This window comes from Ambystoma mexicanum, chromosome 1p (assembly GCF_040938575.1).
Source record: "Ambystoma mexicanum isolate Mex_15411 chromosome 1p, UKY_AmexF1_1, whole genome shotgun sequence".
In the NCBI taxonomy this organism is placed as follows: Eukaryota; Metazoa; Chordata; class Amphibia; order Caudata; family Ambystomatidae; genus Ambystoma; species Ambystoma mexicanum.
Genome location: NC_090921.1, coordinates 240790770 through 240818374, shown reverse-complemented (window position 1 = coordinate 240818374; position 27605 = coordinate 240790770). Strand labels below are relative to the sequence as shown.

At 47.6% G+C, this 27605-nt stretch overlaps 1 protein-coding gene across 1 annotated transcript in view; it reads right to left on the bottom strand.

Moving 5' to 3' along the window:
* Positions 1-5269: 5269 nt before the first annotated feature.
* CTC1 (CST telomere replication complex component 1) overlaps positions 5270-27605 on the bottom strand; it is a 1003059-nt gene continuing 980723 nt past the window's right edge. Inside the window, exon 24 of the mRNA XM_069646446.1 lies at positions 5270-8881. Within this exon, the coding sequence (XP_069502547.1) occupies positions 8733-8881 (149 nt within the window). The 3' untranslated portion in view covers positions 5270-8732. The remainder of the gene's footprint in view (positions 8882-27605) is intronic.

Sequence of the window (27605 nt, the reverse complement as noted above, 5' to 3'; positions counted from 1 at the left end):
AGCACTTGCGGGATGACGGGGACTGGAGGAAACGCGTACAGCAGCGGGAATGAGCACTCCACCACAAACGCGTCTCGTAAGGCTCCTTTTGGAGGAAATTCCCGCGAGCAGAACCTCTCGCACTTCCGGTTGACACTGGAGGCGAAGAGATCCACTTGAGGGGTCCCCCAAAGGGCGAAGATCTCCAGGAGAATCTCCTGAGCCAACTCCCACTCGTGAGAGATCATGCTCTGCCTGCTCAGATGAACTGCCGAGATCGAAACTTCCTGCTGGATGGCCCAGAACTCGAGCTGCATCGCCTCCCTGCACAGAGGAAGTGACCCTGCCCCCCCTTTTTGTTGAGGTAGTGCATGGCCACTGTGTTGTCCGTCAGGATCAGGACATTCTTTCCTCGCACAATCAGCAGAAAAGCCTTCAGGGCTAGCCTGACGGCCCTCAGCTCCAACAGATTGATATGGAGTCTGGACTCCGACGGACACCAACGACCGCTGACTGTCAGCTCGTTGGCATGAGCTCCCCATCCCGTGAGGGATGCATCCGTCACGATCGTCACCTCCGGCCAGGGAAGCCAAAATGGAGCCCCCTTCATCAAGTTGCCTTCGACGGCCCACCACAGAAGGTCCCGGGCGACCGAGGGCGGCACCTGAACCGGGTCCGACATCCTGCCGGCAACCATTGCATCTTGAGTGCCCACTGCAAAGATCTCATCCGCAGGCGAGCCTCTGGCACCAGAAGAATGCAGGATGCCATGAGGCCGAGCAACCTCAAGAACTCGAACGCTGGGAGCGTCTGGGCATGCTGAAACTTGTGCACCATCTGCTGAATGTGAAGAGCCCTCACCTGGGGAGGAAAACACTGCTCCAGGGAAGTGTCGAGCACTGCTCCGATGTACTGGAGCCGCTGTGTTGGCGTCAAATGGGACTTCTTTAAATTGAGGGAGAAGCCCAGCCTGTGAAGGGAGTGGCAGGTGAAGGACAGATGATCCAGGACTTGCTCGGGAGAGCTCCCCCTGATCAACCAATCGTCCAGTTAGGGGTAGACGTGAATCCCCCCTTGCCTGAGATGAGCTGCCACCACCACCATGAGCTTGGTGAAAACCCTTGTGGCGGAGGTCAATCCGAACGGCAGGACCCGAAACTGAAAGTGCGTGTCGCCAACCGCGAACCTCAGGTACTTCTTGTGCTTGGGATGGATCGGCACATGGAAGTAAGCATCCTTGAGGTCGAGAGACACCAACCAGTCCTGAAGCTGAAGGGCCTGGAGGACTTGAGAGAGAGTAACCATCTTGAACTTGTCCAATCGTCCAGGTAGGGGTAGACGTGAATCCCCCCTTGCCTGAGATGAGCTGCCACCACCACCATGAGCTTGGTGAAAACCCTTGTGGCGGAGGTCAATCCGAACGGCAGGACCCGAAACTGAAAGTGCGTGTCGCCAACCGCGAACCTCAGGTACTTCTTGTGCTTGGGATGGATCGGCACATGGAAGTAAGCATCCTTGAGGTCGAGAGACACCAACCAGTCCTGAAGCTGAAGGGCCTGGAGGACTTGAGAGAGAGTAACCATCTTGAACTTGTCCTTCCTGAGGAGTTTGTTCAAACCGCGCAAGTCCATGATGGGTCTCAATCCCCCGTCTTTCTTTGAAATCAAAAAATAAGGGGAATACCATCCCTTGTTCCTCTCCGCTACAGGCACCAGTTCTATGGTGCCTTTCTCCAGCAGGGCTTGAATTTCCTGCGCAAGGAGCGGATCCGGCTTCTGCAAAGAGAGGTCCCCCGGTGGATTGTCGTGAGGCCTCTGCCGAAAGGGAAGACAGTAGCCGTGGGTTATGATCTCCAGAACCCACACATCTGAAGTAATGGCATGCCACTCTACAAGATGCTGCGCCAGCCTTCCCCCAACCGGCGAACCATGGGACATGGCCTCATGACTGAGTGGTAGCGGCTGCGGCGTTACCTGAGGGCAAAGAGGCAACTGCCCGAGCGGCCTTGGCACCACGGGTACCCTGTCGTCCACCTCTGGTACCCCTGCGTTGGCCTCTTTGACTGCCAGCTCCTCTCGCTTTACTGAAGGACGAGTAATAGCGAAAGGAACCACCCCTCCATTGCTGTCCCCTAGGACGAAAAGGCGGAGGTTGGCGAACTGCAGCGCCCAATGACTTCGCTGCAGCTTTGGAGGTCTGCAACCTCTCAAGGCTCTCGTCAGCCTTGCTGCCAAAAAGGTGTTCACCGTCAAAGGGCATGTTGAGGAGCCGGGACTGCACATCAGGAGCAAACCCTGACTTCCGCAACCACGCAAACCTGCGTATCACGGTGCTCACCGCCATGGACCTGCTGACGCATTCAGCCATGTCCAAACCCGACTGAACAGACTCACACATGGCATCCTTACCATCCTGGACCATAGCAAGGAAACCATCCCGTTAGTCCCCTTCGGGAATATGTTCAGCCGCTAATGCAACACAGTTCCACAGAGTGTGTGTGAAACGAGACAAGGCACAAATGGAGTTGGCCGCCTGAAGCGCCATACCACCAGAAGAAAACACTTTCTTCGCCCAGCCATCAAAACGTTTGTCGTCCCTATCAGGAGGGATGGTAGGGTACGACGCCTGCTTTGCCGGGGCCGTGGCCGCCTGCACCACCAAACTCTCTGGAGTGGGGTGCCTGGTCAAGTAGCAGGGGTCCCTACTGGCTGGACGCTATTTTCGCGACAAGGACCTGCCCACCGCCGGGAGACTCTCCGGAGCAGTCCAAGCCGCTGCCACCCTTCTCTGTAGAGCCATATGAAACGGCAGTACCGGGTCAGTTGGGGGACCAACATCAAGGATGTCCTTGAGATCATCCTGCACAAACTCCCCTGGGGGAGCAGACCATCCCAAGTACTCGGAAACCCTAGCCATAAGGCGCAGGTACGAGGAATCGGCATGAGAGCCGGGCTCAGGCCTACAAAACTCCACCTCCGGAGAGGTGTCCAGTCCACTGGCATCATGCAGTGACTGCCTCAAATCGTCAAACTGACTATGGCCGGAGACCATTTCATCTGGAACCTGACTAGGAACCAGGCCATCAGAATCCTCATCCACCTCCGAAATATATTTCAGGTTGCAAAAAGAAGGCACCCGAGAGTGCTTGCTCTTAACCAGAGCCTTCCTAGGGGGTTCCCCCGTGCCACGGGGTACCTCCGACACCCCGGCCTCGAAAGGCGTTGAGGGCGTCGAGTGAATCGGCACCGGCGTCGAAAGAACAGGCATCGGCGCCGAGAGGATCAGCGTCGACGTCAGGTGCAGCGCCGCCAGCATCGACAGCGTCGACACAGTCCTCGAGAAAACCTGTCGACGCCCTCGACGACTCAGACGTCAATGTCTTCCTTGAAGACATCACAGGTGCACACGGTCTCGAACGCATCGAGGACCGGGACCTGTAACGGGTACGTCAAGAACGAGTCCCCTTGCCCGAACGGGACCTCTCCCGTGACTCGTGCCGACCACTCTTGCGAGCAGAGTCTCTCGACCTCTCACGGCCGACCCCACTCTGGGGCGCGGACGGCTTAGTACCCTGCAACTCGAGAATCGCCAGCATTCTCTTCCCGAAGGAAGCCCATTCCTCTGGCGTTGCACGGCTGGTGGGGTAAGCGACGTGCCGGGCAGAGTCCTCCGAAGAGGACCTGGAAGACGACCGCTGTCGGCGCTTCCGAGAATGCCTCGAAGAGGCAGAGGAGTGGCGAGACCGACTCCTAGAAGGAGACCCACGAGACTTCGGACGATGACGCGGAGAGTCACCTCTCCAATCATCCGTCGAAAGCCCCGCAGACTTCGACTTCCGGGGCTTGGACACCCGACCTACCGACAACAACTTCCTACTTTCTCGTAAGGCTTTGGACGTGAGCGACTGGCAGTCGATACAGTCATCCGTGTCGTGGGCCTCCCCGAGGCACCAGAGGCAGGCGTTGTGCGAGTCCGTCACCCCCATCTTGGACCCACACTCCCCGCACTTCTTGAAGCCTGAACGCGGGGTCGAAGACGAAGTAGAAGACATCTTCACACGAAGGATTTTCTCACAAAAACGAACAGGTTCGAAGAACCGAGAAGAACAGAACTCCAAAGAGTCGAGGCGTTAACCGAGATTCACGAAGCAACACGTTCGCGGAAAAAACGGAACTGAGGCTACGGGCGTCGTGCGTCCTACTTATCACATCGGATGACGTCGGACGTCGGAGGAGGTCCTCGACGAGGCGCATCGACGTCATCGACGCAGGACGCAGACGCCAAAAAAAGTTTCCGAAGCAGCACAGCTGTGGTGATTACCTGTCATATATGGAAAACGTCGGAGGACCCAATCCCTGCGAAATAGTATTTTTCAATTTCTGCATTTCATTTAGTCTTCTTATGCGCTCATTAATTCATGGATATCAATTGTCCATTCATTTAACGATCCCTGTTCTGAGAACTCATTAATAAGGCATTGATAACTACTAGTCCACGATGGGTAGCTGGATGAAAATATTGACATCCAAGAACAGCTGCTGATCCACGAATTCCAATTCCGACCCCTGTCATATCTATCACTCATCTCTTTTTCCATTTCTTTTAATAAAGTGGTTGTAAGAAGAACAGTCTGTAATAATCAATTAAATCTGCATATCGGCCACAAGGCATACCTAGAAAAGTTCCATTAATAACATGAGTTCATGATGAAAAAGAATGTAAACAACTTACTCCTAAGATTATGTAATTGTGGGCATTCAATATAGGGATATCTAGGTGTCAATACATAAACAAATAAGCCTATCGCGTTCAACCTTACAGTGAGACCAAATTATCTAATATTGCTGCATTACATTTAAACAAAAATGCATGAATAGTTTTGCCAAATTTCTGTCTGGAAATGTTTGATCTTAAGCTTGGCATGTCTGATGTTATGGAAAACAATTACGTATTTATGCACTAAAGGTTTGCTTGAAAAAGTCTTAATCTGGTCTGAATAAAAAGCCTTCTTGCTTAATTCTGTATTTCTCCATGCATTCTCCCTATAAGGCAGTTTATTGAAATCCTAACCAATAAACCCCTAACCCCACTTTTAACACCCCTGGGTGTGTGCTTCCAGGCAAGCATACAAGACTTAAAAGAGCTAGGAAACTCAAATATTTAGGAGAAGCGCAAATTTGGTGATGTAGACACAGGATTGTGATTACATATAATCATGCATTTGTCAATATCTTGACTCACTTTATAAATTAACCCATCCCAACACCAGTGACAAACTACAGACATATACTTTTTATGGAGTAAAATATAACATTTATTCAATCTTTCTTTTTTTAAAATATGTACACACATTTAATGGCAGTGTGTCCAGCACAAATTAAAAACATTTATCAGATTGCATTGTGTCCAGCACACATCACCTGACTAATAATGCGTCCTGGTAATCAGTTTCTTGGAGTCTGGATTAGGCAGTTAAATGCAAGGATTTTGAAGGCCACATAATCAGAAACTACACATACATTTAGACCGCTGAAATATCCAGTGGGCAAAGAACAATATTCGTATCTAGTGGCCATCAAAGCTCATAGGAGTTTATTACTGCCTGAGCCACGGAACCTTGGCTTGGGTGTCTATAAACTAAACATTACTATCTTTCTTGGGCTAGAATACCTCAGCGGAGTCTGAAGCCCACGTACGAGTCCTTGCATACCAAATGTCAGAGTATCATATACACAATGTGACATATAACCTCAGAAGACTAGTAAACTCATCCATGGTACCTCCAGTACCTAGTCCTCCAGTCGCCTTTGGCCCTACCATAATTAAAGTATCAGAGGAAATTGCATTTTAGCTAGAAATCCCCAGGTGCATGACTCATTTGCCTTGGTGCTTTTGCATCCTACTCTACAGAAGACGTAGGCTTGAAGGCAGAGAGCAGAGGGAATGGAAGGCAGGTCATATGACCACGGGGAACTGAAGGTCTAATACTACGAAAGTTACTAGCAGGGGTTACTGGAACTTACCTTTATGTCCCCTTCAGTCCAACGCATGGGACAAACCTCATGCATGAATGATACACTGTTGGGCAGAAGGTGGCTAAAACAACCAGCACAGAACCACTTATAAACGGTCTTCTGCATAGCTTGATTGAACTGGGCATATTTCTGTAACTACCGTCCAAATAAAAATGCTGGCACAAGTAGTAGGTCATAGCCAAGGGGGCTGGTATCAATTGGGGCAAGTCTCTGAAAGATCACTATTCAGCCATGGTCTAAACGGTTCCATGTGATAATATCCCTGCAAAAATGTCGCCATACAAGAATGGCACCATTTTTTTGCGGCAATATTACCATATGGAACCTGCGGGTGACACCCCTGCAACCCCTATATTTTTTTTAAAGGGAGCAGTGGACACCCCCGCAAACCCCGCTCCCGTTTACCCAATATATTGTCCCCATAAATAATGTTGCCTATGCCATTTCCCGGCGACTATATGTATGGCGATATTATTTATGGGGATAATATTACCTGATACCGTCTAAACATGATCATGGATTAAAGTGTTTGGAGGAAGGGTTTGAATGGCAAATCCAGCATTTTGCTCCTTTACAGTCTCATAAAATATGTTTCTTGGCTGATTATCTATGTAGAGGGGGTGGTTGCTTAATTCCGCAGCCAAGCACTCAGGCACATGGATTGCGGGGAAGAGCAGAGTACCAACATCCTTGCTATGAGAGAAAGTTTGAATGTACTAAAAGTGAACTTACAGCTTCCTTCATCAGTGCCTGTCAGTCTAAGGACTATATACATATCCGTAAGCAGTCACCAGTGCTTCCTTGTAGGGAAGATTTGTGATCACTCTGAACAGCAACGAACACCTACATTTCATCAACCAGGGTAAAGGAGGAAAAACACCATAAGCACTTTTATCCATGGGAATAAGATGATCTAAATACAGTAGTCCTCCAGATCAGCCCCAATGTGGAAAATTAAGTTTGCCAGCTTCTGGTGGGTGTCCTTCTAGTGAGGGGCATGATGTAGATGCAGAGTCTGCACAAGTACCGATTCCCCATGTGTCAGGCAGAGAGTGAGTTAATGTTCCTCTCCAGAACAAAAAGCAGCGGCGCACACAGCCTACCAATGGTACCCATTACTTTCTTTTCCTTGATGCATGGGAGGAGGACCACCAGTGCTAGGAAGATGGCCTTGAGATCTGATATGGAGGAGACAGATTGTATGACCAATTGTCATGAGCCTCCACAGAGACACATATAAAGTCCAACATATAAATCCCTACAATATCCAATTTGTGATTAGTGTCTGTATGAGTTCCAGATATCAGAATAGAGACACCTGGAATTAGACTGCCCGTTGAGTTCCATCATATAGGACATTTCAGCAGCGGGCAGATGGGCCAGTTTAGGTTGAGGATCCCTCTTCCAATCCCTTGATATACCCCAATCGCCTTACCGCGAAACATTGCCAAGATAACCACTTCCATGTTGAAACCCAAAGCCCTTAACTCCAAAAGTATAAGCCTGGAAATGTTTTACTATCCCTTCCTCTATGAGCCAGGATACAATCAGGGGGGTCTGGCCTTCTCTACGTGAGGCCCGAAGAGGGATTGAGTACATCCATCAAAGAGTCTGGGAAGACTTGGTTAGATTCACTGAGTGGCATAGGTACAAGAACATGCCAAAGGCATGGTTCAGAAGAGGTATGTGTTCAACAAGTAACTTGTTCATCTCAGTCTTGTGTGAAGAGGTAGAGGTGAATAACCCGATGATGCAGGTTCATTGCTACCGCTGCTATGACCTCGATGCAGAGTAACAGAGCTGCAGACCAGTCAACTGCAGATGGGTGAAACCGGTAAGAATTCATTTTTTATATGGTGGCTGTTCTTCAGAATCCCACCTCGGTGGCACCTGGGCTTCTTGGCAGTCTACGTAAATATTCCATGAGTGAGGGCTTGTACTACAACACTGGTTCACCAGTATGTGTACTTTCCTGAGATTCATTACTGTTGTGCATCCTTCCCCAAAGCCTTTTTCCATGGTGGTAAGGATTCTCAATTGCTTGTTAAAAGGCAAACTGATGCAGATTCCCCGTATTGCTGCACTGTGGGACTACTTTCTCAGAAATAGGAATTCCTGAAAGCACATGATAATTTGTTGCTTGTTTTAGCATAGTTGATATTTCTGAATGGGAAGCGAGGATCTGTAGCACTCCAAAGACTGCCCACCCGCTCCGCTATATACTATTATACTTTTGATTGTTAGAAAGGGAGTGAATGTATGAGTGGGAATGCATGATTGCAGCGCATACTGTGAACTTAATTGCGTCTTGGTGGTGGGTCAGCAGATCAGTGTTACAAGCAGTGGTGGCTTGCTTCACCGCATGTGTTCACAGGTGACATTAAAAGCAAATGTCTACTCCATATACCTTCAAAGGAATTGAAATAAAGGCTTGTGGAGTGGTTGGTCCAACAGGAAAGCAGCCCACTTAAGAGACCACTTGCATTTTGAGAGTGGATGAATGTTCCTGGTCACCGGAAAACCTGGATGTCCTCTGCTACATAACTTGAATTCTTACCAGCCACATATCTTGAAAGCCTGGCAATGGACGTGGATCCTCCTCGGGCCACAGATTTTGAACCAACATTTCTCTATCATTTTATGTCCCTATAAAAGATGGAAAAATGCCTCTCTGGCACATCACATAGTTTAAGGTACGTATATAGGTATGTCTTCGGATCACATCCTTTCCATTCTGTCGCTGTGCATGTGACTGAGCACTCTGTAATCCACTTCCTGCAAGCCCAGACAGACGAGGGACAGCTGAGGATGGAGCATTGTGTCATATTCCTGATCTCTAAGCGTGAATCTTCTCATCTGCCTGGAATCTGGAAGGAAATCACAAGTAACTGGTCAGTCGGAAGTCAATCCCACTAACTTGTAGAGTTTTGCTAAATCAAAAACAAATCTGTCTATAAAATGTGGCTTGTGTATGCATCTCCTCAGATCAGTCTAGTTCTCGTTGCATTATCCTAACATATGTTGGGGTCTTGATTTAGGCATTCAGGCAGGGGTGCTAACAAAGGGTACACATTAACTTCCTGATCAGTTCACAGATTTGTTTATTTATTTATTTTTATTGGTGTTTGCAACATACCAAAACCAAGCAATCACACAACAATGCAATTTAGAGAATGTATCAACTAGTAAAAAACAATTTCTAAACATCACAGAAGAGGAATCTCAATTTGAAAACTAATTACAATATTTGTACTTTTTTTGGGTGTGTCATAAAGTGTCACTAGTATACATAAGACTCCAGACACCACACAGAGTTATCAGTACAGAGATAATGGGAATGTGGTGGGAGGATATGAAAGTAATTCCTAAACAATTATTGGCAAAGCCAATACCATTTTCCAGGCACGCTGCAATAATGTTACTACCTTGCCATCAGATGGGAACAGCAGCAAAATTGTGTGTATACTCGAGCATATAATATCAGTAACTAGCAAATGCATAAACCAAAGGTGCTGGCTTTGCCAGTGCTTCTATTTAACCGGACTTGATATGATACGATATGGCATTTATAACGCGCCTATACACAAGTGTTTCAAGGTGCGACGAGGCAAGGGAGGGAGAACAGAGGGAAGACAGAGACAACGATCTTACTAGGTCAGGTGAAATTGAGATCGCGCAAGTGCAGGTGAGGGGTGAAAGAGAAACTGCACGGTGGAAGGGGGAGGGGGCAGTGCAGTACATAGGATCAACAGTAATAAATAAAATAAATAAAACAATAGTTAAAAAGTGCAGCCAACTTGTGGCAAGTGCAGGGGTAAGTGCAGACATCAAGTGTCAAAAGCCAGTGGGGACTGTAGGGATACAGCAACAGCCCCCAAGTGCAGGGGTTGCCCGTGAGGCAGTGCCGGAGTGCAGCTGGCGCGGGAGGGGACATGGGCCCGAGATCAGCGGGTAGCCAGGTGACCAGAGCAGTTTCAGTCAGGAGTTCAGCAGGTGAGAGGAGGAGAGAAAGCAGAAGCAAAGAGGAAGGTCTTGAGGTGCTTCGGGAACCGGAGATGGTTCTCCTCAAGTTTCGGCGAGGCAAGGAGGCTGTTCCAGAGGGAGGTCCCAGCTGAAGAAAGAGATCTACCACCAACTCGTTGCTTGGAGAAGCCACTGACCCTGAGGGAGTCGGAGGCAATGAGCGAAGAGCTTGAGAGGGAAGATAGTTAGGAAGAGAGAGTTGAAGGTATTGAGACCCCAGACCCCAGAAGGCCTTGTGAACAATGCATAGGGTTTTGAACTTAATCCTCGCAGCCACTGGGAGCCAGTGCACAGATTTCAGTCCTGGAGAGATACAATCCCTGGGCTTGAGGCCAAGGACAAGTCTCGCAGTCCTGTTCTGGATGAGTTGCAGAGGGCGGAGAGTAGAAGCAGGCATATTTAGAAAAAGGCCGTTGCAGTAGTCCAGCCTAGAGAGAACCAGAGCTCTGGAGACAGTGAGCTTCTGGGGGAAGGAGAGGAAAGGAAAAATATCTCTGAGGAGGTGCCGCTGGTAATGTGACTTCTTGGAGACGTCAGAGATGTGAGGAGAGAAGGAGAGTGTGGAGTCGAAGATGACCCCAAGGTTTTTAGCCTCACAGGTCGGAGAAGGAAGAGGGCCAAGAGAGGCCGGCCAGAGAGCAATAGGAAAGGAGGGAGCAGGTGTGCCGATGAGGAGAATCTCAGTCTTACTGGCATTAAGGCAGAGATCATTTGGTGGCACATCACTCCTGGATATCGGACAGACAGTCAGAGATGAGAGAAGGAGAAGAGGTGGCGGAGGGGAGCCTGATAATGAGCTGAGTGTCGTCCGCATAGCACTGAAAGTTGGGGCAGAGAGTGGCAATGCGGTGGGCAAGAAGTGCCAGGTATTGGTTAAACAGCCAGGGAGAGAGGTTAGACCCATGGGGAACACCACAGGTAGAGATAGATAGAGAGAGGAGAGGAAGGACCCAAGTTGGACCTGGGAGGGTCGATCGGAAAGGAAAGAGGTCAGCCAGGCCATGGCCTGATCAGTGATACCCAGGATACAATGAAGAGATGCAATGGCGTACATATTTGCTTTTAAATCAAATGCCTGAAGACAACCTTGATACAAAATGTGTATTACATTAGTAGCACATTTAAAGCTGTAATAGAGCCATTAAGTCCAAGAAGACTGCTAAGAAAGAACACTTGCAGGCCTTATTCAGCACAAGGTGTGACGTTACTGAATGAGAGAGCATGGCTAGCTGAAAGAGCTTCCATGTGAATTTGTTTTGCCCTTCTCTCTCCTAAATGCTAATAACCAACATTAAAAGGTAAGACACTTTATCATGTATCTGCGTCTAAACATCCTGACAGTTATGGAACACATTGGCGCGTGGCAGAATATTCCTTATGAGAGGAGATTATGTCACCTGTGTGCTAAATCTTTAGAAACCAGTAGGCACATCTTGACAGCATGTGAGAAGGCAAGTGAGTTTTATTTTAAGGGATAGGAGCATTTTTGCACATGGCCAGGCAGGATTGTAACGGACCAGTTTTGGTCCATGATCTTATCGTGGCGGCAGAATCTCTTGTGATTACCTCCGCCGCAATGCATGTTTGAGAGAGTTAACAATGTACATTATTAAATGAGAGACATTGTGCCTCATTACAAGTGTGGCCTTGTTTCCAGACCGTCACACTACGAGTTTGCCTGCTAGGGCGTCGAAATGGAATGGAAGCTTTTATACATTTTTATAATCTAATGTGGTTAGATATTTATGGAATTTATTAAGAAATGCACAGTATCAATTAGTAGTGTATGAATTGTTTGGTAATATTTGTTTGGTAATCTTTTATATTGTGATGTTTTTCTACTCAAAGTGTAATTTGCTCTTTTTTTCTTATTCGCTACTGTGATATGTATGCACAAGCCTTAAAAGTATTAGCCATAAGCATTCAAAAAAATAAAACAAAATAAATGTATTGCTAAATTGTTAAAATAATAGAGTGATTTTTAACGTTCTATATGATGTATGTATTCTATTATTGTGTGTTTTATGGAATAATCAATTTCAAAATAAACCTGATACTGAAACCTACAATTCGGGCATGGGGGAGGGAGCTTTTTGTGAACCCCATTAAAATTGGGTACCTTATATAAAACTTAATATCATTAGGCTGCATGCCCATAATGGATCGTTTGCAATAAATTCTAATACGCATATTTTTTCTAAAAAGAAAAAAGATTCTAGCAAATGTAGTACATAACATATAGACAAATAAGAATTCATAGTGTATAAATTGACATAGTCAATCATTCTTTTCCAGAACAGTGCATATTTCAAAATTATGAGCAAATACAATCCATGCTCATTGATGTTCAAGGCCGTTACCATTCGATTATTTGTATATATTTAGGAAAAGTTAATATTGCAACTGTTAGAGAAACAGAATTGTCAGAGAAGCTACAAGCCCAAAGAGTCAGTTTCAGTGAGTTCTACCATATACACAAACGTCTAAAAAAACATAGCACGAATTTCCAAGAATGATGGACAATACAAAGGTATGTGTATTAACGTTTCCATGACATAGGCATGCTTATAGAAAAGGCAAGAAGCTCTAGAGAATTCTGCTTTGTTAGTAACATTTAGAATTTCTGTGGTTGCTGCCTCAATTTCGTATTGGGGAGTTTTTTCAAAATATGGCGCCAAGCTGTCTCTCTTTTCATGTTCACTCGCCAAGTCATAGTAGAGCTCACATGTAGTTTGTGGCTTGCAGTCCTCCAATCTAGGTCCTCATCTGCTGTTTGACCTTGCATGGTGTTTGCATAATGTCATTGAAATTTAGGGAATTCAAACCTCATTGCACGTTTGACCCCACAATAACAGAGGTTCCCACCTACGCGCCATTTGTAAGGCATGCAGATCACAGAATAGCGAGTCAGGCGGGGGTAATATAAATGTCCTCAATAATGAAAGGGAATGACACAATATTGTACTTGTAAGGGATAGAAGTTCAAACAGATCTTTGTGATCACTGCACCGCCCATAATGTCGACTGTGAAAATGCTGATTTCCATTAAGGCGCAACGCAGTGATCACATAGATCACTTTGGCCCGCATCCTCAACCCGCCTCCCCTTGCTACTTACCTTGTGTGTGTGCCGCCGACTCATCTCTGTTCCTGTGGCATAAGCACCCTTTCACTAACGCGGCTCGGAAGTGGGACTGCAGTGTCAATTTTCTTTTTTTTTACTTTACATCCCCAGCTATCCATGTAATGGATCACGGGGAACACCCCTGCAAACACTGACTCCCATTATTCAATGTAATGGAATTTTCTTTTTTTTTTGCATAGATCCCACATTTTTCCCGTACCAAAATTTCAACTGCGACTTCAGTCAGAATTCTTGCACAGGGCAAAAGCGCAGTAATAGTAAAGTAGGCATTATATGTGGTCAACATTTTTGTATGATAGCGTCCAAACGTGTAACAAATGGTCACAATAGGCAAACAGTATGCTAGTCGCATAACCCTTCTCCAAACGTTCCGTTCAAGTAGGTCCAAGGTTTCCCAATCAAAAGAAAGTACAGTTTCTAGTCCATATATTATCATCGGTACTTCTTTCGCATTATAGTGTTTAATGAGAAGCAGAATTAAACATCGTTCATACTTCATCTTTTTCATTTTTGGTATGGCATCATCACCTTCTGCTGTGGCTAATAAAGCAGCTTTATTGGAGTTGCTAAAGATCAGAAGGCCCAGATATACAAAATAGTAAACTTCAAGAGGGATCTTATCTATCGTCCACCCAGAGCCCATTTGTTTTCTACTATTGGAAATCCTCATAATCTTAGTTTTGTTTTTATTTGCCTGCAGGACATTTTGCTAAGCATAATCATGCAGGGCTCCCAGTAGCCTCTGTAGACGATGTGGGTATGATCTAGAATGAACACATCGTCTGCATATGGTAACAAGTGAATATGAGTGTTACCCAAACGGGGGGACACCATAGAGGAAGGCTTCAAGAAGTCTTCCTGATCTGAGTCATATGAACTGAATAGGCAGGGGGCCAATACGCAACCATGCCTAAGCCCCCTTTGGGTATGAATCTTTTAGAAGGGGTGTTCTAGAAGGGGTGTCCCTTAAGATCCATCCTCACCTGAATACAGGTGCGTATGTAGGTACACAAGTATGAAAAGTCTATAGAGCCAAAACAAATATGTGGGGTAGTGGGCCTGACTGCCTTATGATATAAACATTTTAAGCTCACACCATTGAGGGTTGTACCCATTTTTTAGCAGAAACCTGATTGGAATTTATGAAAGTGTCCTGATTGAACCACCCATGATTCAATCTTCCTAAGGAGCAGAGACAAGAAAATGTCACTCTACATCCATAAGGGTAATGGACAGATAGTTGTATCCAATCGGTTCCCTTTTTTAAAGATTGGGAGGACATAGGATAACTTACAGGACACTGAAGTCTTCCTAGATTCAATGATGTTCATAAATACAGAATCTAAGATTAAAGCCCCATGACTCAGGAGCTCAATGGATTCGATTCAACAACACATTAGGGCCAGCCGCTCCGGAGTTGCTGGCATTTTTAAACAAGAACAGAATATCTTCATAATCAAACTTGATGTCCCATTGTATCATCAAAAGAGTGATACCTTCTTTGCCCTTCAAAAAGCCCTGGTGTGTTTAGGTCGTGAAAATGCTGGACCCAATTGTCTTCTATAATGGAATTTAGTTGAGCCTCCAATTAATTATATTCTAAGTTATTAATCAGAGACCAGAAACAGCTATTCTGTTTGATTGAAAGGACCACAAACATAGTTTTGTAATCACGCTCTAACATATTTTGTTGACCTTGAACTTGATACAAAACCAATACTATTCAGTGAGATAATACACACAAGAAGTAAGCTTTCGGTTAATGTTAGTGATTGCTAAAAGGAGCTGCCAAACTGTAGGCAGAGATTAAAACAAAGTTGTGGTTATGCTAAGCTTGAGTCAAACATTTTTCTTTCAGCCCAATGATATCCTTGTGACAAATCTCAGAGTCAAGTGTCCCCCTGTAGGCAAAATAACTGTCAATGCCACATTCCAGATGTGAAGGTGAATGATGGTGTGTAGGTGGCCGTCCCTGGCCAAGAAGGACAAAGCAAGGACTCTGAACAGCGTTGGTAGTCCCAAGAAGGGGGATCAGTGAAACTCTTACCATAACCAGGAATCAACCTAGGTGCATTACAGACGATGGCCCATAGGTCCCAAGGAAAGTTAGCTGCTTTAGCAGTTGTAGGCCTTAAACACTACCTACTGCTGGTCCATTGGATGAGTCCTGAGCAAAGCTGGTTAAGGGTTTGGCTATTGAGATGAGTCATGGGGGCCAGAGGTAACTCTACTTTCCCCACCAAGTCAAGGGACAGGAACACCAGTGTGGTTGCCTCTGGCGCTGGAGTGTGGCCCGTGTAGGGAGGATTCCAGCAGTTCTTTGCCATCACGAGAGTAGAGCATTTGTCTTCCTTGGGTAATCTCTCTCACAGTATCAAATTCTCCTGCTGCTGGTGACAGGTGCTTGAAGCTCGGGATGTAGTGACAATCGCTTCTTTTGATATACCCGCTCCCAAAAGGAGCAACAAAATAGATCCAGCTTTGTTGACCGAGCATGCACAAAGGGTAGTCCGCGCAATGCATCAGCAGTGAGGCTAGGGCACACCGGTACCTGTTATGAATGTCAAGTGCACACAAGGTGTCTCACCCGTTAGTCCCCAGGGATCTGTCATCCAGGTGGCCAGGACACAGCCATCGCTTTTGGATCCAGTTCCTGGGGGTGGTGCAGTGTGGGAGGATCACCTGGGTGAGGGGACTTGAGGCAGTGGGACACCAGATGATGAGGCGCAGTATCCCCGTCCCTGTAACACCTTTACCCCATCCTACCCCATAGGACATTTAGGACCTCTACCCCCCGCTTCTACAACACAAACACTTTCTCACTGACAGCCCGCTCTAAGGGAAAACAGACTAACACTCGAGTCGTGTACCTGCCATGTCCCAATACTAAGGTCAGCGAAGTCAGGCAATTATCGACAATCACTCACACTGGACTTCCATTAAACTGCTCCACATGGATAAAAGGCGGAGCACGAGAGCACAATCTGAGCGAGGCAAAGCACACAAAAAAACAGTTGTTCCCAAGATGGCAGTTTAACAAGAGGAGAAAGACGACAAAACAGATGGGGGTCAAGGAGGGAAGTTCCCTTGACCTCTTCGACATGGAACTGTTACTTCCACAAAACCTTGAGAGAAAACCTAAGACCAGGAAACCAGGCTGAAGAATCCTGCATTGTGTGTCGAAGGTACCCAAGGCCCTCCCGCGTCAGGAATCAAGGTGGGAAGAATCTCCAAGCACTATGGTACTGTCCTTGGCTCCAAGAACAAAGCCGATTCAGTGAAAGAAACACAGCCGGCGAGTTGGGGAGACCGATACAAGACTGGTCTGTGTTGAAGCCAAGGTTGCAAGCAGTGACATTGTATGGCAAGCGCTGGAACAAACACAAAAACGGGTGTGATAAGAGACACGAATTAAGTTAAACTGCTGATGAGTGATTGAACTTTAAAGCAAGCTACAATACCCTTGACAGAGTGGTCCGGCACCATGTGGGTGCTCAATCGAAGGCCTCTGTAAGGTACCCCGCTGAGCAGATTTAAAAGTAGATAAAGTTGGTACGACCCCGACAAAGGGAGATCAATTGAATAAATGTGAATCGAAGTGGTCCTGCGACGGGTCAAATCAAACCCTGCGCACAATCTAAAGTCTTCGATCTCTATGAAGTAGAGAAAGTTTGGAAAAGTACATGTATTTGGTCTGAGCCCGACAAAGGGAGATCAATTGAAAGCTTGAAAGTTTAAAGTGGATCTGAGCCCGTCGCAGGGGGATGTGAGAAATCTGAAGGTGTCTCAACCGCTAGTCCCCAGGGATCTGTCATCCAGGTGAAAAAGAGAGTGGGTTCCCTAATAGGGAACTCCCATCCCTGGCACACTATGTAAAATCTGAATATATCAGAAAAGTAAGTTGTGTGTGGTATGTTATGCCCATGGCCATTCACCTATAGGCAAGATGATTACCATTGCAATATACCACAAAATGTATGGAAATATATAAGTTTCAATTAACTATTTTTAGCAATTGAATATTGAGTAGATAGTAGATTAATGTATATTTTATTGCTTCTGTTCTATGTTTGATGTTTTCTGGTTTTTATGCTGTAAAGCGCTTTGGAGTAAAGCACTATATAAACAATAAAATACAAATACAAATACAATAGAAATTCAAATGTCATATAGGTGGCCAGGACACAGCCATTGATTTTGGATCCAGTTCCTGGGGATGGACCAGTCCTAGAGGATCACCTGGGTGAGGGGTCTTCGGGGAGTGGGAGTTGTACACCGGATGGCGAAGCGTGGTATCCCCTTCCCGTTAACACCTTTACCCCATTTAACAGGTAGGATATTTAGAAACTCTCACCCTCCCCCTTCCCAACACAAACACTTTCTCATGGACAGCTTGCTTTGAGAGAAAACAGACTAACAACCGAGCCGTATACCGGACATGTCCCAACACAATGGTCAGGCAGGGTCAGGCAATTACTGACCATCACACACACCTGAATTCCATCACACTTCCCTACACTGATAAAAGGCGGAGCACGAGAGCACACTCTGAGGAAGGCAACACAAAGAAGCAGCAGTTCCAAGATGGCAGAACCTGAGGAGAAAAACGGCAAGACAGAAGGGGATCGCAAGGAGGGACGTGCCTGTGACCTTTTCGAAAAGGAACCGTTAATTTCATGAACCCTCGAGTAGCGCAAGACCAGGAAACCAGGCTAAAGAATCTTGCATTTTGTGTCGGAAGTACCCAGGGCCATCATGCGTCAATAATCAAAGCGGAGAGAATCGCATGCCGCCGCTGCCACCGTGGTACTGGCCTTGGCTGCTACAACAAAGCAGGACCAGTGAAATTAACAAACCCGGTGAGTTGGGAAACTGATACCAGACCTTCTGTGTTGAAGCTGTAGAGGAGCTTAGAATGCCTCTGCAGGTGGTCCCGCCCCTATTCTGCCTATATTTTGGAAACGGGAAATTGCGACATGTGCAACGCCCGTGATGATGCCTATACCACAAAGAGCCTTTGAGACAAGGTATCCACTTGGAAAACCCTATATGATGCATCACCGGAGAGACGACGGTCGCCTGTATGATGGAGATCCCTGAATAAGTGTGAAGATGTGAAAAAGAGAGGCTAGTGTTTGTGCCCTCCCTGTCTTCAACATGCAAGAGAATAAAACAGACACTCCCCGGACAGGGAATAAGGTAAAGAGAGCAGGCTGCGAGAGTTCAAGGAAAGGTTTATCTAGATCTCTGAGAGCGCTCTGCCATAATTAATGTTACAGTACATTTTATAGAGTAGAATGACGCAACTTACATAGGATACTACGTTGGTCCCGGATTGGTCAGTTCACTTGATGTTTCAGGTGGGGTGGCATCTCTCCATCTGGGTTGGTCACTTGGCTGGTGGGAGGATTGATGTCAGGTATCTTGTGCTCCGGATGGGTGAAGGTCAGGTCGCTGGGAGGTCACTATCTAAGCTAACATAACACATTCTTAATTCTTCATGCACTAAATAGTGATAACTGTTTGAACTCTTCTGAGTAGTTTATCACATCTCTATAAAAGTCACACATATATATATACATACTATGAGTTAAATTGGATTAGGCAGGTCGTAGATTAGGGGTCTTGACCACTATAACACACTGGTCGAAGAATCTCTGGTATGTGGCATTTGTTAGTGGTAGGCCTCGATATACTATAGCAGGGGTCTAAAGTTAGTGGGGGATCTGCTGGGTGGGCATCATGGCATGGTCAGAGGTCTGGCGCATGAAAGGAATACCTTGCTGGGACACAGGGTCAGATGGGCAGTAAGTTTTCGTTGGCATGCGTGCGGGGGTAAAGACACATTTGTGGAGATAAATGAGCTATGGGCTGGTTCACATGCAGGACAGTGATCTCAGAGGAAGAGTGATGTGTTACATTTATTAGTTGTTGCAAATACCTACGGCTTGAGCGTGAGAATGGAGCTGCAGAGTTTTCCAGTCGGAGTGGGAGCGAGGGTGGGGCCATGTGCTCTGAGCCTGGCTGCTGCGAGGGAAGGGAGACGGAGAGAAGCGCTTCGTACTATCGCAATGAGGCCTGGTCACCAAGATGGAGTCGAAAGGGGGTACAAAAATGGATGCCCTGTGTCCTGCTCAGTGGTCTCATCTACACGAAAGTTAACCAACGTTAACATCGCATAAGGGCGAAGGGGCGAACCCACTACTGGAGGCACTTGGTCCAAATCTTGTACTAGGAAGTGAAGGATGCGAGGGGCCTACTGGCCCCTCGCTCCCACACACTAGTGACGTCACAAGAGACACACTGAGAAGAGTGGCTGAAGAAGAAGAGAATGCATAGACCTTATAGAATCTGATGGCGAAGTAAAGAATCGAGAAGACTTTCATGTTCTGAAAGAAGATTGCACGTGTGAAGAAGCACTACAGAAAATGCAAGTAATCGTAAAGGCTGACTATACGTAGTGATTAGACTGCAGGCGGTGGTGCCAATATATATATATATATAGAATCTGGATATTCGATGTCACAACCTTAGTAAGCTCAACTCGTGGAGAAACGCATTACTCCAGCTTCACCTCCCAACAGCCTAAAGATCATGTTTTGGAATACACTAGCGGCAGACACCAGACCGAAGGGCATTCTCACACATCTGAACAATCCTATGGCAGTTATAAATGCTGTGAGATCTCTGGAATCCTTATGAAGTTCTACCTCGTGATAAGCAGACTTCAAATCAAGTATCGAGAAAACTGTTGCGCCTGACACACCCACCAACAAATCATCAGTCCTCAGAAGAGGAAATATTGCAGCAACCACCATAGTATTGAGCTGTCTTAGGTCAATACACAGTCTTATTTGTCCATTCGCCTTCTTAACCACTACAATGGGACTAAACCATTCAGAGGTTTGTACTCTATAACTCCCTCAACTCTCCATCCTAATTATCTCACTTTCTAGCACAGTGCAAGAGGAACTGTGTGTGATTTGGAACCTTTGCGAATATCTACCTTCTTTAATCTAATCTTGTGTACGAAGCCTCTCAAACATCCCAACTTTGACTCATGCTTCTCCTCCATCACTTTCGCTGCATCACCCTGTGATTCAATTTCTCTCACCATCAGAACTTGTTCAGGATGGCCAGCTTCCAACCTGATCTTCAAAGCTGCTTGGTCGCGCCAAGATAATAACTCACCACCCTTAGATGCTGCATGAATAGTGGACATAGCTTTTCTCCATTTAAATGGAATATCTCCTTCAAAACAACCTATGATTTCAATGGGTACATCCCCATAGGCATTTGCTTTGACCACATCTTCCCAAAAAGTGCACCACTGAAATTTATTTCTCCATATCCCAACACTTATTAATGTATGATCTGCCCCACTGTCAATTAACATTTTGACTGGTATACCTTCAATCACAACATCAGCATAAGGTTTTGGTATTCTCACTTTCCCTCCCACAGCATTGACCGAGAATAGAATCTCGTTACCAAAATTCTAAATTTCATACATTTCCTCACTGGCATTAATTTCATTAACTTGTCCACCCAAAAAGTTTTTGCAGCATCGAGCTAAGGGTCCCTTTCTTCCACATTCGCGACATATTATGTGCCATGCAATACATTCCCTGTCTCCCGCTAAATGTGTGTTGCTTCCACACCTAAAACACTTACTATTGGAGATGCCTCTGCCGCCTTCTCTGAACATTCTGGCACCTCCCACTGGTACCCTTGTGTCTCTTTCCATCATCTATGGGCGTCCTCCACTCCTGTTATCTGAGCTTCTTTGCTGCCCCACCCTCTTGTCTCTCTCAAACTTTCTAAAGCCTTCAGTTGAGGGTAATTTGGGAGCTGCCCTATGCACTTTATTCACCAAACCATCTTCCAATCTGCTTTTGTCTCGAGACTGGTCACTTCCCTTGTCAGATTGAAGGGCATTGATACATTTCTCTGTATGCTCTACCATTTTAGCTATTTTAATTGCTCTTTCTAGCGAGGGATTGCGTTCTTTCCATAGCTCCTTTCTAACATTGTCATTAGGACACTTAATCATAGTTGATCCCTCAGATGTTCATCATGTCAATGCGTGAACCTACACTTCACTGTCAATACCCTCAGTGCCGTTATAAATTCCTCAATAGTCTCGCCCTGCTTCTGTTCTCTAGTACCAAATTTCTAGCGTTCTAAAATAATGTTTTCCTCAACTAAAAAACGTTTGTCTAGTTTATACAAAGTCTTCTCATAGGGACTGGCATCCTCTAACTCAATTGATTCAGGCAGTGTCCTCAACAGATCTTGGACAGCTGGCCCTACACAATGGAACAACAGTGCTTCCTTTCTCTCATTTGAGTAGTTGGCTCCAAATGCTGATAGGGCATATTTAATGAACCCCCCCCCCTCCTTCCATTCAGCCCATCTGATTCTAGGTTCACCAGGGTTGGAAAGAAAAAACACTGGTGCAGGGATATTTGCCATGCTGGTGTGAGTCTCAAAATCCATTCCTGTAGTCCCAGTGGATGGCGCCCACTGATATTAGGGAATATCTACTGTTATCTACTGCTTTGTGTAACAGCTTGACTTGTGCCACACTGTGTCGTAGGTCCCGTTGCCAATCACCTCTGTGAAGATGCAGTCCGCTTTTTGCACCTCCGTGTTGATGGACTCTGTTCTTGCTTGCACCACCAAAATGCCGTGCAAGCTTTACCTTGTCTCAGCACACTCGTGCTTCCGGGGCGGCTGCACTCTTTCTGAGGTCCTTGCTACTTGTACTGTGTTATTCCCTTTGAGCTTCGTTTGTTTCCTTGTTATTATGTGAGGCGCTCACGTGACTCAACAGCTGCCGGCCGGCACTTCTGTGATTGGGCACCAATGTAGGAGCTCTCTTTCCGGATGTCGGTGCGTCAGGGATGTGTCTCACTCGGAGCACACTCCTTCGGGAAGTACTGTGAGGCTGCGTGGCATAGCGGCTCCTCTTCTGGTCGCCGATGGTGATTGCTGGAAGGTGCGTCTCAAACAGAGTACTCCTCAAAATGAATATTTCAAATAGTGGTACCTGGTCCTTGGATACTCCATGTGTGCATGTAACTGTCGCTTTACTCTGTACTTGATGCTCTCTGCCAAGCCAATCGCAGCGCTGCCACTGCTGCTTTACTCCGTACTGTATGCTCTCTGCCAAACCGATCGAGGCGCTGCTGGGGGTTGTCTCCTTTTGCCCAGATCCCCGTCGCCAATCTGTTTTGTGTGGAGGTGGGCACTGAATGAAAGAGACCACATGTTGATCTGGCATTGACAGCAGGGGTTTATTCAGTAATAGCCATTAGACAACCCCCAGCCTCGGGGAGCTCCTAAAAGCTCAACTTCCCTGGAGCGTCTAACACCCTCACATTCTCTGATAAAACATAACAAGTTTACTTAGACACAGTAACCAGGTGTGAATGTTCTAAGAACCAACAAGGCTCTGACTGTGATATCATCCAGTGAGCCTAATCTCAACACACAAGGCTAGCTAACTAAGAATGTAGTGAGTGAGGCGAGAGGTGGATCTTCTACTAACAGTCTTCTTATTGGTTTAAGAGTTATTCAGCATCTCATATATCGTACGATGTGTTACATCAATTAAAAGGACCATGAGGGTGCAAAGCCAAGGTTGCAAGCAGCAACACTGTATTGTGAGCGCTGAAGCGAACAGTGTATGAAACGCATGTGATAACCAACGTGATTAAAAGGTGAACAACAGATGAGTGACTGAACTTTGAAACCAAGATACTATACCCTTGACAGAGTGACCCGGCACCGCGTGCGTGCCAATTCGAAAGTCTCTGTAAGGTTTTCAACTGAGAGTTGATAAAGTTGAAAGAGTGGCAAAGATCTGTAGATCAGAGTGGTCATTCAACGAGTCGAGCAAAATCCTGTGCACAATGGAAAGTCTTCACTGTTGATACTGCCAAGAATATTGATGACAAAATAGAGACAGTTGGTCCAAGCCCGAACGAGAGGGATACATTTTGGGATAAAGCAAGTTTGTGTTAAAGTGAATTAAATTGGTCCGAGCCCGGCTGAGGGAGAATGATTGAACATTGTGTTAAAACAGATCTGAGCCCAGCTGAGGGGGATCCGAGGTGAATAGTAAATCACCCGGGAAATTGGACACATGAAAATCCTACAAAGTTTGTATTAACGGGATCTGAGCCCGGCTGAGGGTGATCCAAGGTGAATAGTGAATCACAGGAGAAATTGAGTATGTGTGAAATCCTAAGAGGAAAATAACGTATTGTTTGTTTGTTGCATCAGGCCCTCTGCAAGAAGAGACTTTGAAAGACAAAGACTTGGGCACGGAAGGCCATGATGCTAATGTTTGAACTGCACGTTCATGCTGGGGAAAGCCTGAGGCTGTGCTAAGCTCGAGTGCACCGCCTATCCCCTGCTGAAAATGTGGGGAAGTGAGGCCAACAGCCTGAATATCCTGACATATTGGGGGTAATTCATAGAATTTAGCGCAGAAGTAGCGCACACGGCTGGCACAGAGAGGGAGCGTGCGCCTGCGTGCGCCAAAACTCATTTTCACGCACAGCTTATTCTTGGATACTTACATCCATAACCAGCCGTGACGCAGAGTGGTGCAGCGACCCTGCAGCAGCGCCAGTTACGCCTTCAACCCCGCCCTGTGCGACAAAAACATTGCACAAATCCCCTATATGGCGCAAAGGCTAGTGGATCAGCATACAGCCCCCCAAACACGAAAAACGCGTGAAAAACACCACTCAGCCCTCATGCTCCAGCAAAATCGTGTGTAAAACTCCCTGCGCACCCCTCGGAATACGCATACTCTGCTTGGCACAGTGCAATCGTGTGTAAAACTCCCTGCGCAACCCTCCGAATACACGTACCCCGCTCACGCCAGTGGAATCGCGTGTATTACTCCCTGCGCACCCCTGGAATACGCATAGCCTGCTTACACCAGCGAAATCGCGTGTAAAACTCCCCGCGCACCCCTCGGAATACGCGTACCCCGCTCGCGCCCGCAAAATCGCGTGTAAATCTCCCCGCGCATCCCTGGAATAAGCATACCCCGCTCGGCCAGCCCAATCGTGTGTAAAACTCCCTGCGTTTCCAACGAATACGCGTACCCTGCTGGCGGCAGCGAAATCGCATGTAAAACTCCCCACGCACCCCTCAGGATATGCGTAACCCGCTCGCGCCAGCGAAATCACATGTTTAACACTCCACGCGCACCCCTGGAATACGCGTACCCCGCTCGCGCCAGAGAAATCACATGGAAAACTCCCTGTGCCGCCCTTGGAATACGCATACCCCGCTCGCGCCAGCCCAATCCTGTATAAAACTCTGCGTGCACCCCTCAATACGTGTAGCCGGCTCGCGCCAGCAAAATCGCGTGTAAAACTCCCCGCGCAACCCTTGAATATGCGTACCCTGCTCGCGCCAGTGAAATCGTGTGTAATTCTCACTCCCGTACCCCCAGATTCACGTAGCAGTTTGGTGAGAAGCCACATGCACCCGCTGCAGCCAGACCGCACCACAGGGGTCCAACGTAGACCCCTCCCTGTGCCCCGCAGGTAGCCCCTTCACCCTCCCCGTGCCCTGCAGGCAGCCCATGCCCCGCAGGTAGCCCATCCACCCTGACCATGCCCCGCAGGCAGCGCATCCACCCTCCCCATGCCCTATAAGCAGCCCATCCACCCTGACCATGCCCCGCAGGCAGTCCATCCACCCTCCTCATGCCCCGCAGGCAGCCCCTCCACCCTCTCCATGCCCCGCAGGCAGCCCATCCGCCCTCCCCATGCCCTGCAGGCAGGCCACATGGCACCATACACTTGGGAGCCCCGACTCATGCCCCTCCAACCCCCCATTGACGGGCAGCTGCCAGCAGGCCCAGACTCATGTCACCCCCACCCACCCCTCATTGACGGGCACCTGCCAGCAGGCCAAGACTCATGTCACCCCCAGCCACCCCTCATTGACAGGCACCTGCCAGCAGGCCCCGACTCATGTCCCACCAAACACCACGTCATAACTATACAGACCCATGGCCCTAATGCCAACCCAAATGCAACCCCCCCACCCCCCAGTGCAAATACCCAACGATCCACTGGCCCCACTCCCTAGTAAATTACCCATTCCATGATAGTCTGAAAAGAACCAGCATGCCCATCAACAAATGTCCTACAGAGCCACACAGTGGCAACACATGACTGAGCCAATGTTCATGGAGACATGCACAAAATAAATCATAGTACACCACACCAATAATGTTGAATTATGAAATGTATTAAAAAGTAAAACTAATAAAATGAAAACCACACATGCAAATGAAGAAATAATTAGTGCAATAAGAAAAAGAAAGTCAAATCCAAGGAAAAAAACAAATCCAAAACATGAAAAAACATAAGTGGTCCATACCCAAAGTCCATATAAAAAAATCATAAGTTGAAAACCATAAAAAAACATTAATCCAAGTGAACATCTAAAAAACAACGTATGTACATGTCCGGAAAAATTGTAAACGAAAGTCTGAAGGGTCCATTATCCCAAAACAAAAGGAAACCTACCTAAAACCCTATCTAAAATACAACTATATACAAAAAGTGGAGGAAAGTCTGAACTCCAAATCATAATAAAAACCAAATGAAACCTAAACCTTAATAACTATATACAAAGGCGGCGGGCTAGTCCGACAGCTCACTTATTGATGTCCCCGGCCAGGGGCTCATTGACCTCCATGTCGATGTTCTGGAGGTGGGCCTGTTCCCTGGCCTCGAGGTCTCGCAGGGCTGCAGCCATGGCCTCCTCCAACCCCTGGGAGTTGCCTCGAGGCACTCAGCCCACCTCAAAGCCTGGTGCATGGAGTTCTCCGCCCTGACCATTGTGAGCTGTGCCCACTCTGCACCCCGCCGTTCCGCACCTATTCACTGGCCCAACCGCTGCCACACGGACGACACTCCCAATCCTGGGTCCTCCTGCCCGCTGCCTGCTCTGATGATGTAGAGGGCCCCAAGGCCACATGCCTCCTATGCCGAGCCTGCTGCGCCTCTCTGCTGCCTGCCGCCGCCAACACGACTGCCTCCGGGTAGATGGCAACACCCGGGCCGTCGTGCATGTGCCCTGCTTGTATGTGCCTGCACATCGTCTGTTGCCAGGGGTCCAGTTGCTGGGGTGACCACCTGTGATGGAGCTCCGACTCCCGAGTGTGGCAGGGATGGGATCGCAACCAGCCTGGCTGCGTTGGTTGGGGCAGGTCCACAGGGGGCCCTGGTGGCATCTGGGCCGCAAGACGGCATGGAGAACGACTGGCATATAGTGTGCACAGAGGAGGAGAGGGCGCAAGACAGAGCGACAGATCGAGGAAACCCCCGACCATCTCTTTGTGATGACGTGCGTGGTCCCTGCAGGAAGCACGCAAGTTATTACGAATGTTACATGTGTGCAACGCGACACCAATCAGGATGGACTCCAACCCGTCATGGGTCCCCACGTCCGGAGGTAGAGGAATGCCAGATGACGTGGACCTCCCACCTACCTGCGGACATGCCTGAGACGGGGCATCCCTGCTGGTGCATAGTGATGCAGTCACAGTGTCAGGGACATGCACAGTCCCCTCTGCGGCGACCTGCGCTGCCTCCTGTCCATAACCCTAGACTGCACCACTTGCACCAGTGGTACCACCCCCACCAGGCCCCATGTGCGGCTCTGAAGCGGCCTCCTCCTCCTCCGTACACACCACCAACCTGTATGGCTCTGCACTGTCTTCCACCGTCAGCCCCTGAGGGGGCACAACCGCCCCTTCCGGTGCAGCCGTAGTGGCGGACGCAGCACCAGTCCCCTCGCTCCCGGATGATAGAATTACCTGGGAGGGTGACTGGGCTTGCGTCGCCGGCTGGTGGAGGCATCCCTGCCGCTTTCCTCCACAGCGTCGTCATTGCCCACTTCTTCACTCGCCGCTGTGTAAAGGGAGACATTGAACACAAGTATCAGCATACTGTACAATAGTCCCCTAAACATAAAGCAACAGTACATGAGTGGCACTGTCAAACGTCACTTCCATCATGTCCCTCCACAACACATGGGTCAGTGCAGGCAACACACATGCAGAAACAGGCATGGCACATGCAACAAACATTTGCATCCATGTTCAAGGCACCGTAGAAACATCCAATGGTGGGCTGAAACTCACATGCATCATAGGACATGCTGATCACATGCACACACCATCACCGGAGGGTCATGCATATGGCCCTGTATACTTCCAGACACAGTGGATACAAGGATGACTAGGCTGTATCAGTGAATCAACACATCGTCACGGACATGTGTCATGCATCCATGGCGTTTACCAGTCACTCACACACTACTCGGACACACAGACATGTACAACATGCATGTCCATGACAGCAGCACCCATCTCCCACA